The sequence below is a fragment of the Amblyomma mixtum genome, chromosome 8, assembly GCF_055824585.1.
Source record: "Amblyomma mixtum isolate Tamu chromosome 8, ASM5582458v1, whole genome shotgun sequence".
Taxonomy (NCBI): domain Eukaryota; kingdom Metazoa; phylum Arthropoda; class Arachnida; order Ixodida; family Ixodidae; genus Amblyomma; species Amblyomma mixtum.
In genome coordinates, this window is record NC_143019.1 from 60248615 (window position 1) to 60263935 (window position 15321).

The following is a 15321-nucleotide window of genomic DNA, read 5'->3' on the forward strand; positions in this document are numbered from 1 at the left end:
CAGAAGTACTAATAAATTTATTTTTATTTACGTTTTAAGAAATAAATAATTACAAACTTAAATTTTTGTTATATACAAAGTTGTTTTTGTTACTTTGGCAGAAAAATTAATTACTTGAGTAATAAACATGAGTAGCGATATTTTTTTTATTTTTTTTTTAGCTAGACGAGTGGCGACGCGCTAGTCGGTTGTTTTGGTTTGTGTGCTGTGGGTGCTGTCGCTCGTCTGATACCCCAACCATCTTTACATCCAAAACCTTTCAGGAGCCGCCATGGCGTTCTGGTTTCATCGGAACCCTTTAAAAGCCACCGGGCTTGTCAACTTCGACCTCAAAATGCTTGCCATGGACAGCCAGGCTCTGAAGATTTGCAGGTCAGCTTTGGTCGGCAGTGCATACAGCGGTTGGGTGTTGCTTCCAGAGCGCCCGGCCGTCGTCGAAAAGTTTTGCGACCACGGGCCTCTCGTGTAACCGTTTAATCCACGAAAGCTGAACCCTACTGGACACCAGAGCACGGCGCTAGACGTGCTAGAAGCTGGTCGATGCGAGCCCACGCTTCGGCAAGATGACAATCGACGGATGTGGCATCGCATACAACCTTGACAGCGCGCTAACTTGCTTGACGTTCCTGAATTAACAAGGAATTTTAGGGTAGTTTCAAGCTTGATAAGACCGGTATTAGCATTGCGTAAAGAAAATAGCTCGATGACTGCATAATGGCCCAATGGGAACACGCGCTCATTGATAACTGATCGAGGTGGCCGCGCGGAAACTAGCGTGTCGCTTTCCAAATTTAGTTCAGCTTGATACCGCCATCCGCGCGTGGCAGACCGTCCTTGGACCCTACGCGACCGCCGAGGCATGCTTTTTTTTTTTTAGTTAGTGTCTCGTAGTTCAGTTACAGTGAAAGAAAAAAATACGTCAGCCTGTTTACTTTGTGTGTGTGTGTGTGTGTGTACGCCCCTGTACCGCTTGGCGTTGTAACGTTTCGTTCAGAAGATGCCCACCAGAGCCATACGTCCTTGCATTCTGTAACCGAAACTTGCCGCACATAGTACTAAAAATACACGCATACTTTAGAACCAAATATTGCCTAAAGAAATACAATAACTGGATTGTTTTTCAAGCTGGAACATGAAACATTAGGGACTGGACGAATGCAAACAAGGCAGACAATGGAGATCAAACCTGAGAGGTGTGAAAGACACAAAAGTGTGACTGATGCAGTGCACATGTTGCCATACTATACTGCAATGAGTTACCTGTATTATGCCTCGGGCTATGAGGGACGCCTTAGTGAAGGGCTCCGGAAATTTCGACCACCTGGGGTTCTTTAACGTGCACTGACATCGCACAGTACACGGGCCTCTAGAATTTCGCCTCCACCAAAATTCTAACGCCGCAGCCGGGATCGAACCCGCGCCTTTCGGTTCGGCAGCCAAGCGTCATAACCACTGAGCCGCTGCAGCGGCTCCTACTGGGAATCTGCTGTTTCACACAGTGCTTGTTTACTAGCCCATTCCCAGCAGCTGAACAGCTGCTGGTACCACTAGGTGTTTGGATAAACAATTTGTACAATGATGTTTTGATTTCTACCTTTCTGAATTATTACAATTAAGTGCTAAATTGCCTGCCAGCACACACGAAAACTGGAAAACGCAAGCGACCTACGCCAAAATATCGGTCCCTCTGCAGAATATACATACAGCTTCAAACCCCACTCATCAAGCAGCGAAAAGTGCAACACCAAACTACAATACATGCAACTTAGATGTAGAAAACGCTTGCGTTCCAATTTATACCATGAGCTCATACTTATATGTGCCCTCTGTTAAGTGTGTCTCAGAGGTGTCAGTGAGGAATGGTTAATGAGCAAAGTTTTCCCATGAAATTTTGGCACTCTTTATGCAATATATAGCAGTCGCAATCCAAGATATTTAGCTGACAATTTCTATTAATTAAAAAAACATCATTACTATCCAAACAGTGAGAAAAATTCTCAGCTGGAACCAGCAGATCCCAGTTCAGTACCTGCAAGCTCCTACTTGGGACCAGCAGGTCTTTCTTAGAACCAGTTTGGTTCAGTAGAAAACCAGCAATGTTCTTGCTGAGAGTAGTTCGTCCAGTAAAAAACCATCAAGCTCTGCCGCTGGAACTGGATGGTGCAGTATAGGACCGGCAAGGTTCCTATTGGGACTAACTGAAACCAGCAGATTCTCAGTTGGGAATTAACCACTTGGGACTGTCAGCACAGCTAACAAGGTGGTGCAAAAATTCAGCATGAAAAAGTTACTAGATACTGCTAATTGCTATCTTATATAAATAAATATAACTGTAAGCTAAGTCAAACGCTCAGCTTGGCACTTTTTTGGGGGGGACTGGCTTTGTTCCGCTGCGAGCTGGGTTTATTATTGGCTGTATTGGTGCAATTATGTTGACTGAGGAATGCTCGTGCTATTCAAAGAGTTAACCATGTGGAAATTTGTATAAGAAAACAGAACAGAGCCCCAGACTAGTGTTGACTACCAGGGGCTATGAATAGACACTGAAGCCTCGCACATCACTGTGTTCGCACCTCTTTAGAATTATGGCTACTGCTACTGGCAATTGAACTTGTGTTCAGCAGTGTAACACCTTTACTGCTCAGCCTCAGTGGGCACTCCACTCTTAGAGCTTCTCAACATTACAGGAGCGAAAAAAAAAGCACCACTGACAACTGAAGTTTCTAAAAGAGTGCTTCAGCCTCCATGGGAATGCCAAGAAGTGTGAATGTCTCATTTGGCTTGGCTTTCGTTTGGCTCAAAATGTGGATTTATCTGTTGAATAATAGGTGCATCATGGTTCGGGTTTTTATATATCCAAAGCTGTATTGATTAAAATCCAAAAATAGCATTCCTACAGTCACAAAGCTTCAAAGGTAAAGTGCAGGCCTTTGAATATGGAAGAAAGGTGATGTGCCATGCTCCCAGTCAGAACAAGTTAGATCCTTTAAGTTGTTACGCTTTTCACTTTAGTACATTTCGTGAAAGTAAATGCTTGGTACAAGATGTGTCCTGGAATAATTAGAACACGTTTTGGTGGTTTTATCCCCAAAAAGGGGGGGGGGGGGGGGGGGGGCACATTTCTGCATCTAGATGCATGCTTTAGGCCAAACGCTAGCAAAGCTAAAGCCACCCAGTGGACATTAGAACTCCCATGGACGTCCTGGGGACGTTCTAAACATCCCAAGGGAGTTCCAATGCCCATTGGGCAAATACGAGTTTGCACTTCCTGCTGCTATCATGATGGGTCAGCAATCACTATACCAGTGTTCCGTCTCTGCAAATGTGTAAAACTCGACCACCAGTCCACGAAGGTGACAAGATGACCGCTCCTTGCTGCTACCTGTTTGCAGTGACTTGCGGCTGGCAAGAAACCACCTGCTCGACTTGCTCACAGACCCGGCGAATGACATAAGCACGATTGACACTGCCCTCAACACTTACCTGGCCCTTTTTGCCGGCATGATCCTGGCTCCTGATGAGAAGGGAGGCGAGAGCAAACTCAGGCACTCCTTACGCTTTCGCTGGACCCAGTCTATGCTGGGACATTCACCGATGTGAGTTCTTTGCATCTATTTATTAAGTGTACTCATGATTTCTGCAAAATGGCTGTACTGAACAGAGTGGAGGAGCAAGCGTGTGTATCTAAAGAATGGATGGTTACCGAAGCATATATGCATACGTGTGACTAGAAAAGAGTGGCACACTTTCATTGCCGATAACCTTACAGAACCAGTCTGCTTAAAATTGCAGGTCAAAAAGGTTCATTCCCCGCTCAGAAAATTGTTTTTGTGTGCTAGTTATGTTTTTGAAATAGCTCCAAAACATTGTGTTCATTGAAGTATTGAAGGAGGGAAGACACCACTTTTGTACTTTGTGTCGCAGTGTTTGACACTGTACATGCTACGTAAACCTTTGAAGAATTTTATTTTCCTGTTTTTTGGTTAACACAGTTGACTCTTTAGACCGAGTAGCATGCATCTGTAGCCTTTGCACAACAGAGTGATGGATCCAATAAAAGAGTGCTGTGCTAACATTCGTGGAATGTTTTCACCACGCAGGGTGCAGTCAGACGCAGTCTTTGAGCTGGTGTCAGTGTGCCAGAATGTCGGGATCTGGTACATGAAGCATGCGTCAACCATTGCTGCTAAGGAGGAGTAAGCCTGTTATGCTTTCTTTTATTGTCCACCTGTTTTCATTCACTGAATGAGGCACTTCTTGTTTACTTCTTGTATGAACACTGCATGGGAGTTGAATTGTTATTGTTGACTGTCGGATTACTTCTCAGTGTTTTGACACTCGTGGACACTTAATGCACTCATTTCAGCATCAACATGGATGAAGCGAAAGATGTCCACAAGTGTCTCAGAAAAGCCGCAGGATACTTCAGTGCAATGAAGGTGATGACCGTTTTACTTCTGTGCTGTTATAAAGGACCAGCACTTGTGCAGCTACACGATCTTTTTCCTTTTAGCATTTTAGGTTTGCTCTTGGAAGGACTTGATATCTGCATTGTCATAATAGTCATAACTGCACGTGCTACTGCTTCTGCAGGAGATACTTCAGCATTCTGTTCAAATAGTGCATTCAAACTCAAAGCTGCAATCATGTTTTCAGTTGGTCACAAGCTTTCTCATTGTGATTCTTGGGTTACTGATAAACTTTTTTCATCACAGTCAATGGTAGAGATACTTTAAAGGGACTTGAAATGATTTTGACGGTCATATTCTAGCACAGCAGATCTGTAGAGGTGGTCTTTGCGAGTATTCGGGCCGAATTTAAAAGCTCTGCATGGACCCTGTAGTTTACAAATAATTTTTAAAAATCGCTGATTAAAGCAACACCTCACTGCGCATATCTTAATGTCCTACATCGATGACGCGAGCGGGCAGTCTGGGTGAGCCTTCTCATTGGGCATTGGGTGCAGTCCCCGCCTGTTTTCTTAATTTTTTTTCTCGCACATCGGCATGTATGAGTTTTGGGGGCGGGGGGGGGGGGGGGGGGGGGGGCATTATGTTCAATCGCCATTATCTGTGATGTTAATGACGCTAAGTAAAAAAAAGTTTGCAATGCAGTGACGAGAGATAGATTACTGATCACTTGTGCATTTTTTTAACCTAGTATATTCCATTTCATGATCCATTTAAGGTGGGGTGAGACTCTGAAATCGAGTTTCAAAATTTGGCTGTACAGCAGTAGCAATAAAAGCTATGGTCATAAAATTTGAAAGGAATATTAAAGATAGACGCAACTTGCACTACAGTCAAAAATTAGTTTTAAATTTTGAAGTAGTTTTTTATTTTTGTTTTTTACTTTTTTATACGTTTGTACCCTTTATTTAAGATCTACTACCCACAGAGTGTCCCAGTTTTGTACAAAGGTCGCAACAAATGCTTTACAGACGTGGAACTAGAATTATGTTCCTACAACGAACACTAGATTTTTTGTTTTTTTTATTTTGCCGATGCATGAAAACTGCCACTTATGACCGGTATTTTTATGCTAGAAAAAATAAAAATGCTCCTAGGCTATTGATCCTAGTTCCAGTTATGTAACAGCAAATAATTAACACCTCAGAGAAATTTTGTTTGCTTGTGCCCTATAGTTCCCGAGAAAAAGGTACACGAACATCTAGAAATGTTGTTTTGAGAAAATCGCCGGTAAAGTCTTTGAAAACATTTTTATTCTTCAAAAATTCCCTGAGCTGTAGTCTTTTGAAGTGGAAGCATCGCCATACCCTTTCTCTTTGTTTTTTAGGTCCTTTCCTTCCTGTTTCGCTTCAGATCTCAGCTTGAAATCATTTTTTTTTTTTACCCTCCGTCTGTCTATAGATGCTAGCGTTGACACATACAGTGGCCCAGGGGTGGCTCCCAAATGTTTCAGCACACTTACTCGTGCTACATTTCCATCATTAAAGCATGTAATTGCATCAGCGACAGCTGTCTCAACTGTTTTGAGACTGGCAAAGATGGTTTCAGGACACCTTGCCCAGAATAATTGTTAGTACATCGACAGGACAAGGGGACAGCGTCAAAGATTAGCGCGCAGCCATAAACAGAAGAGCAACAGGAGCCCTAGTGGCTTACAAATGAACTACTCACAAGAATAAATTCAAAACCGAAACCGAAACCTTCAGTGCATTGACTTTCTGCACGTATCGGAAACGAAGAGATTGCGTCGAGATCACAGTGGAGATTAGTGGTCGAGATACACCCGTTTTTCCTGTGAACGTGTCGAAGAAAAAGGACAAAAAAATATTTTTGAAGCAGCGAATACCCAAGTGTAATATATTTTCTGAAAGATAAAGAAATTCTCTATCCGATGATTGAAGAATCTCAAAACTGAATTTTTTGACCAAACAAAGTCTCACCCCACCTTAAGCTCTGAAGTCCTGCTAGTAGATGCAGTATCTCGAATTACTATGCTCTCTTGCTACTGCTTGTTCACGTGACACAGCTGAGGTTGCCTAGATCTGCATGGATCTTGTTAAACAAACCTTCAAGCTGGTAGAAACGTGCAGGTTATTTTTAACATTAGAGAACCTCAAAATGTCTGGCGGCCTTTACTTCAGAAAACTAACCGTTCAGCACCCGTGCTAATGGAAGCTTAAGTGTGCTTCATCTCATGTCTTTTATTCTGACCAGGACAAGTTTGTGGGACAACTGAGGGAGCAGCCAGTACCAGGATCAGACCTGGACTCACGAGTGGCGAGCGCCTACATCAATCAGTGTACTGCTGAAGCGCAGGAAGGTATTGTTATGAGCACCGTTCATAACAGCTGTGACCTGTAGGCATGCTTTCTGTTCCGTCAGCCTAACATTTTCCAGTGACAGTAATTAATTAATTAGTAATTAAGAACAAGTTTCCTGGTCCTGCTTTGTCTTTGGTATAACATGAAGGAGAAATGAGGAGCAAAGGGGAGTGACACCACTTACCTCACGATAGATTTATGGCGTTTTCTATGTGCAGCAGCGTGAAATAGTGCTTGCATCATTCGGTGCCACACAGCGATAGAGAGTTTTAGCACAGCCATACAGCTAGTACGGTCAATACAGTAATAACTGGCAGCCAGTTCTTTTTTTTGTTGTTGTTGTTGCATTTTGGGAGAAATTTTGGTGTTTGCATACAGCACTTTCCCAATTGTGGCATTCTCTGGCCTGAATGCAGCCGTTTCCAGCATGGGCAGGTACAGTATGGTGTGCTCACAACGGCTGATGTTTCTTACGCTGTCCTAATTATGCTGCCTTTACAAGCATTAGTTTATTAGGATTGGTATAATTATCAAGTCCATTTCGTTTCGATTTCATTTTCTTTCCGCTGTTTGTGATATGCTCAAGCACGACCCTTCTTACCGTGGAGGAATTCTTTCAAATCACTTCGTCTGTGCCCACCAAAAGGTCAGAATTAGAGGCAAATTCTGTGAAATTAGGTTTGCAAAGTGGGCCAGTTGGTTGACATTTATCATGTAGAATGCTGATATTCACTTTCTGTGAGTTTTGTGATGCATTACTGAGCGTAAGAGCTAAATATATGATTTTTTCAGTTATATTGTATTGCTGGCTTGATGCTTGTGCTGATATCTTCGCACAACGCTGCCATTTCAGTGACAATTGGCAGGGCTATTGAAATGAAGCATGCGCCAGGCCTCATCTCAGCACTTGCCCATGAAACGTCCAAGATGTACACATCGGCAGGTAAGGCTTTGGCCACAAACAACTCTAGTCACCATTTACGTTGTGCCAACTGCCCTAGCACACAACAGGCCATACATGAACTGCGAATGGCATGGCACTTAGAACAGGTCATTAGTGCAGGGATTTGACAGTTTTAGCAGTGCTGCTTTTACATTCTGTTCTCACGTGCTAACAACTTCAACATGTTAACCTCACCATAGTCATTGTACAGACAGACAGTGGTAGAAAGCTTCCAGATTTGAATTCGTTCAACTCTTCATTGAAGGGCTCTCTTTTTCCAGCGGACTCACTTGCCAGCCTGGAGGCGTCAAAGTTTGGGCGTTGGAGGAAGTTTCTCATTCTCAAGGCCGTATTCTATCTGTCTTACGTAAGTGCGCTAAGCCAGATGTCTAACTTCATCACTTTTTCTTGGCTTAGTTGGTTTCTGTTTTCTTTTTTTTGTTCCTATGGTGCAGTAAATTGTGTATTGCTTCCAATCTCAGTCATTTGCCAAGTTAACCATGTCAGATGATTTTTTTCTCTGAAGTCAAGGAAAACAACACACTGGCCTGTGCATGTTTTGTATGAGCTCAAGACATATGCTTCATTGCGTACAAAAATGCTTACACAGCGTTGTAAGCTGGTTTTGGTTTTTGCATTTTTTTTTTCAGGCTTACTGCTACGCGGGAGAAAACCTGCTTGCTCAGGAGAAGTGCGGGGAGGCTATCAGAGCCTTGCAGGAAAGCCACAAGTGTAAGGAAGCGCGACTGCGCCTTGAAGCAGTCTTTGGGTGTTGGGGATGTGAAGCATTCAAGTTACTGTGTACGCTGATGTATAAGTTGCATCTAAGCCAAAGATTTCCATGCACTACCAGCTGTATGTAATTTGAAGTGTATGAAATGCATTGACGAGGAAATGCCTAAAAAATATGCCGACATAGCACTGAAAAAGAAACAGTGTAGGGCCATGTCCAGTTTAGAGTATAAAAGAATATTGTTTCTCCATTCCACCTTTTATTGTGTTTTATGCCTTCAACTGTGGTTCATTTGCATGTCCTTTCTGTACTCTCAATCCTGAATGTTGCAGTTGTCAGCTATGCGGTTGGCTCAAAATTTTATGGTGAGGAAATAAAGGAATGGCCAAATGCATGATTCGAGTAAAGTGGGGAGCAAATTTTATTGACACCAACAAACATGGAAAGAAAAACAGAACACCAAAGTCAGCTTTTAAGTCTGCCCCTTGATACTTTTTTTTTTTTTCGGGTTGGGGGGGGTACAAAGGCTTAGGTGTTGCAAAATGTGACAGAGATGCCGTAATGACATTGTTGTAAATTTTTTTCTTTGTTTATACCGCATTGACTATTTTATACAGTGTACTGACTTAATAGAGCTGGTGGCACTGCCTTGATTATGCGACACTAATCACAGGCTACCAGGATGCCGTGCATATCTGCAAGCAGTACAGCAGCATGAAGGGGCCTGGTTCGGCCGCTAAGATCGACCAACACCTGTTCTTTCGCAAGCTCGCACCCCTGGTGAAGCGGACACTCGACAAGTGCGAGCGAGAGAATGGCTTCATGTGAGTGTCGTGCTAACTTTTGCCTCCTGTTGCATTTTTAGTTTTCTTTTCCATCTTGTGCATCGTGCATTGCAGGACATGTCGTTATGCATATAAACGCCTGTATGGGCTGTGCCCGTTTTCCCGAAGGAAATATTAAGAAAAGAAAGATCATTGTAAGGGCCGCACCCAACCTTTTCACGATTCATTTAGGAATAGTCTTCGAAATGTGTGTGCACTGAAGCTTCCAGATGCTGCCCACGGATGGCATGTGAGGCTGCAGGTCAACTCTCATGCCATAGTCAACTTTTTTCCTCCTCCGCAAACTCCCGCTATCCATTATCCATATCGGCTACAGTATCACCAGCATCAGCTCTTTGTGACTTTCGTTGTGCTGTTTGCTTTTTCACGAACTGCCGCTGAGCTTTGGAATTTTAGCGTGATGGGCCAGCACCCTAATAACTACATGGCTGGCTTTAAATTGAAAGTCATAGGGTATCTCGAACATGGCAAGCATGTGGCAGGCAGGAGATTCGACGTGGACGAGAAGTGCATTTGACGATGGTGTAACCAAAAGAACACATTGAGAAACACAAGCCGCAAAAAGTGTGTTTTCAAGGCTAGCCATGCAAGTTTCCTGAATTGGAGGCGTCCTAAAGGGTAATAGTAAAAGTGAAAGGCGAGAACCCACTGCCGTTCAAATGCCGAGCAGTCATCAATTCACATGACTGCTCGTCGGTGATTTTTTTTGTGATTTCATTATATAATAGTGAATGTAGTGTGTCAATACTGGTAAGCAGTGTGATGCTTTTTGATTTTAAACAAATATCTACGGTTTTCTTTATTGTTTTGTGAACAAGACTGTTGGCATGGCATCTCCCTTACTGTCATGGGTTGGGGCAGTCGCCTCGTCAAGCTGCTGGTAGCAGTGGCTTTTTGATGCTGCTTGTGCTTGGTATGAAGGAAAATAAAATTTCATTTGATTGGTTTGGTTTGGTTTATTAGGGTTTAACGTCCCAAAGCGACTCAGGCTATGAGGGACGCCGTAGTGGAGGGCTCCGGAAATTTCGACCACCTGGGGTTCTTTCACGTGCACTGACATCGCACAGTACACTGGCCTCTAGAATTTCACCTCCATCGAAATTCAGCCACCGCGGCCGGGATCGAACCCGCGTCTTTCGGGCCAGCAGCCGAGCGCCATAACCACTGAGCCACCGCAGCGGGGCAAAATTTCATTTGACTGACTTCGAGCAGGGGGTCTCTGGTCAAACATAATGTACAGTCAGGAAGTCACCACCTTGCTGAAGCAAACTGATTGATTAGGGACGATGGCCTTTCAGTAATAGTACAGGTATGAAGCAGGGCCGAAAATTTTGTCGCCCGCTTTTGTCGCGAAGCAGTTAAGCACGTTTTTGCTTGCAATGCAACCGCTGCCTGTGCAGATTCCACCAAAAGGTGCCGCAGGACGCACCGGAACTGGAGCTGCGTGCCACCTATGGACTGGTGAGCCCCGAGGAATTCCAGATGCCCCCCCACGACAAGGGCTGGACCCCGGTTGTCTATGCCGCTTTCTACGTGCAGCCAGGCGGTACTGGAGACCCTGCCAACTCGGCAAGTTTCGCTTGTTCACCCATTGACGCCAGTGGCATGGTGGGGGACGACTGGCTGCGCCTGTGTGCAGGGTTCATTGCGAGTAGAACTGGGAGACAAAAAGGGCGTTAGGACTAAACCAATGCAGAGTCGTCATAACAGTGGGTTTATTTCTGCCACCTGTAGGGGAGTAACGTTTACCATGCCATATTACAAAGTGACGTGGAGGACACACTGCAGTTAATCCAATGTATTTAGGGGATAATCTCCAAGCTGGATATAATTTAAGTTAGCAAGTAATTGCTAATCCCTGTACTCTGTGGAGTAGTAACTCCTCGAGTTATTATGCTGGGCAGTAATTACTCCCCAGAAAAGGTCAATTTTTTCTTAAACTGCGGAGTGTCTGCAAAAGCTGTCTAGCTTTCCTTTGGAGGCGACTATTAATGAACAGTTACTCCCTAATTGACCACACCCAAGTCACCTGCCCAGTGGCAGTCCAATTCATTTTGCAGGTAAAACGGGTGGAGAAAATTTTGAAGGTGGGAAGGACTGAGGAAATAATTTAGGAACGCTTTCCGAGGCCCATGGCAGTGGTAGTACTATAGTATTGCATCTGTCACAATGGAAAACTGAATGACATATCTACTCTGTGATCACCTTCAGACCAATCAGGATGGAGCACTGCCATGCAGTATAACTAGTATTTCTGTCACGTGCTCATCATTTCACATTCTCATGGAAAGTTCAAACAGAAGAGTCTGTGGGTACCCTACCATGCACTTTTTAAGGGACATCAGTAATATTTGAGCTGTGCTGTTTGTTTGTTTGCTGAAGAGTGCTTTTGTTGTCTCCTTTCTTAAATGAACTTTGTAAACAGAAGGCAGCTGTCAAGGCCGAAGGGGACCTCCCTCCGGTGCAAGAAAAGACGACGTCTCACTCCACCGCAGACCCAAAGACAGAGAGCGGATGTGTCCTGCAGTGAAGCTGGCTTCCTGGGAGTCTCAGAAATCGAGTCTCAGCAGCAGTGTGGCGGCTTTGCTGTTTGGCTTCGCATGTGTAAAATAGAGATGTTTAATATATGCATATCTCTGTACATGAGCACTTAATAAGAAGCAGAGGTTCCTTATATATGCAAGCATATGCACCATCCATTTCGGACAGCTCAGCTGACAGTTGTTTGTGTGGCGTGTTTCACGAGATTCGGTGTTATGGAGTTTTGTTTTTTTTTACTGCCTTTACACTTTCCGCCATCTTGTCTTTTTAGTACGCATATTTTTTGAGGAGTTCTCTGAAGCTCATCACCTGAAGGAGCAAATGCATAAAGGCTTTTGAAATGAGTGTTTGAAGTTCATTTTACTTGTGGTATAGTCGTATTTGAGGTAGTTAAGTGCTAAGCACTTTGCGGTGATATTGAGAAAATGTTTTTTTTTCCAAGGCTGATGGGCAAAGTGTACCGTTATAATCCGTTTTTAAATCGTTATAAAACGGCCCTGTTATATCAAGTTTTGTTTCTGTATGTTGGGTGTTTGTTAAACACAATCATGATGGTCTCAATGCATAACTGTAATTGGGCTGGCGTTTGTGGGCTGTGTGTGACACTGCATAATATTTAGTGTGCGTTTAATGTGCAAGCGGACTTGTGGAGAATTTATTTTAGCACGGAATTTTTGTGATGAACTGGCAAGAGCAAAATGCTGGAAGGAAACGTGGGAACATGAATGTACACCTTGCACACTTTGTGTGCCGCTGAGGTTTTTTACATTTTCATTTTTTTTTTGTGCATTTATGCTGTGATAAACAATGATCACACAGAATCTTTGCGGTCTCTTTACAAGAGTTACGCCCAAGCTTTCTTTCAGTCTTTTCATTTGTTTGTACCTTGACATTACAGTACGCACTTAAAATTAAGGGGGGACGAGGGTCTTAAAACTGACCTTTTCATTTATGGCTCCAATCTCATGAAATTTTGCACACAGATGTGATTTTCTCTTCCGATTCCAAAACTGTATTCATAATTGAGCTGGCAGTCTTAGATCAAAAGTTATCGTAAATTCTAGAGTTTAATTAGGTAATTTATTATGCAGCTTTAATGAACTTTCTCATTGCATTTTGTTGTTTTTAATTACATGCATTGATAGCCAGAGTTCCCATACCCGATGACATTCTTACTTTTTTGGTTTAGGCCACGTATAAATAGCAATTTACAATTAGCTTAACGAGCTGCAGTGTCAAATTATGCGACCTTTACTCTCAACGTAATATATCGTGATGACATACCTTTAGAGAAAAGCGAAGAATGTCATCGGGTATGGGAACTCTCTGGCTATCAATTCATGTGATTAAAAGCAACAAAATGCATTGAGAATGTTCATTAAAGCTGCGTAAGAAATTATCTAGTTGCATTCTAGACTTTCTAATATTTAAGATCACCAGCTCAGTTATGATTACATATCTGAAATCCGAAGTGAAAAATGCATCTATGTGCAAAATTTCATGAGATTCTAGCCATAAATAAAAAAGTTAGTTTTAAGACCCTCGTCCCCCCTTAAGGACCCAGGTGCTGTGCATATGCGGTCAGATGCATTGATTTCTAAAGGTATCACTTCAATGATTTTGGCAGATTTTTTGGTGTGTGGTGAATTGTAATGATTACTACAAGCATTAAATGCTTCAACGTAGTGTATCAAACAATTTTTTGGCCAAATTAAAACTGCTGTGCTCATCATAAGGCTACTATAATTACAGCAGTGGCAGAAAAGAAATTTCCTTTGCTTGGTTGTGATAATATGCACTAACAGCAAGGCAGATGGGAGCAATTTGTGCTGTAAATTCAGGCCTCGCTTTACTTCCGACTCCCATAATGCCGCCTTTTCTGCAACCTGCCTTTCAATGTCGTGAAGAGAGAGAGAGAGAGAAAAAAAGAAACGCACCTCTTAGCTTATAGAATGTCTTCGCACAAGCTCTATTGTTTTTTTTCATGCGTGATCAGGGTATATGAGAAATGCCTTTAGATATGCATTTAATTCGAGAGTTGCTTGAATTATCACGTTGTAACTTAGCCTAGTGCACTGATTTATTTCATTTTAACCTAGTGTTAGAAATCTTAGTGTCAGATCTGTTCTGGAGTTACTTGTGTTCCTATAGTGGTTACTTTAGATTCACCCCCACATCAGCCACTGAGGGTTTATAATCTGCGAATGAAACATTCTACACACCTGAGCCTGTTACAGGTGACGCCTTTTTGCAGCATGTGTTTCTTTTTGTCTAGAGGCCTATCCCGTCCCATGCACGTTGTGCAAACACTATTTTTGTACAGCGTGGCAGGCAATAAAAGGTGCTTTCACTGCTTGTACCAGCGAGTGCAGAGTGTTCACTCTATCCTGTTTTATTTCACTGTTACTTGTTCATGTGCATCAACATGTTCTGAAAGCAATGCTTGTATCACACACTTCTAGTAATGTTAACAATGTTTCAGAGTATGGCACCCTGGTGGAAGAGACGCTGACTGTGATATACCGTATTTTCCGGTGTACAAGACGCACCTTTGTATAAGACGCACCCGCCATATATGCAGGCTGTCATTGAAAAAATTGGTATATAAGACGCACCCGTGTATAAGACGCACCCCAATTTACCCAGTTAGGCTAGTGAGGCTTAATTAAACATGCTTATGCGACCATCGCAAAATGCACCGTACGTATGAGAAGTTCTTAAGCAACGCTAAGTGATCGAAAAAGGCAACACTCACGCCATACCAGCCCACGTTTTAGCACAAAAGAGAAAAAAGCGAAAGAACTCTCTTTATGTCCATATCAATTTATTTTTACATAAAAACTTCAAACTCTTCATCTTCGGATGCGCAATCGAAAAGGCAACACGTCTGAAGCATTCTCTTCGCACTACGTACTTGCAAAGGGTGACTAAAAAAAAAACATCGGCTTCTCTTGGCTTGTCTTGACAATGGCGAGAAGCGCGACTGTCGCCATCTTTTGGCATTTCACATTACCTTTGCTTGGGGCCTCCGAAACGGCCGCGTGTTTAAGATCCCGGAAGTGGTCAACCCCGCCGTTTCGTGATAAAGTTCACCTAAAAAAGTTGCGCACGGCGGTCTCCGTATTGAAGTACATATTAACCATGTTACAACCGCGTTATTGGTAGTAATATTTTTTCGGTGAAAAAAGCTTGAACATGAACCTGAGTAATTTCTGAACTCGCAAAAAAAAAACCAGAAAATTCGCATATAAGACGCACCCTTGTATAGGACGCACCAGCAAGATTTTTGAAAAAAAAACCGCGTCTTATACACCGGAAAATACGGTACTCTGCTGCGGTAGCATACAGGTGGTAGTAAAATTTCGCAATACAAACCGTATTTTTGCGCACATAACCCCGCTCCTGCATATATAACCTGCACCTCCAATTTCAACCCCCACAAGAGAAAAGAAAATCCCCCTGTTTAACC

At 43.0% G+C, this 15321-nt stretch overlaps 1 protein-coding gene across 2 annotated transcripts; it reads left to right on the forward strand.

Annotated features, from left to right (window-relative positions):
• The first annotated feature begins 155 nt into the window (after positions 1–155).
• LOC149332684 (BRO1 domain-containing protein BROX-like) lies at positions 156–14211 on the forward strand. 2 transcript variants are annotated; one of them, XM_089558276.1, is made up of 11 exons: positions 156–372; positions 3393–3596; positions 4101–4196; positions 4367–4439; positions 6684–6789; positions 7644–7733; positions 8015–8100; positions 8384–8465; positions 9140–9290; positions 10712–10884; positions 11744–14211. In XM_089558276.1, exons 1-11 carry the CDS (start codon positions 272–274, stop codon positions 11839–11841), a joined length of 1260 nt encoding a protein of 419 aa, XP_089414402.1. In that variant the 5' UTR covers positions 156–271; the 3' UTR covers positions 11842–14211. The 2 variants fall into 2 exon arrangements, with proteins under 2 accessions (XP_089414402.1, XP_089414401.1); XM_089558275.1 differs by having other exon boundaries at positions 10712–10880; positions 11737–14211.
• The last annotated feature ends 1110 nt before the right edge of the window (positions 14212–15321 follow it).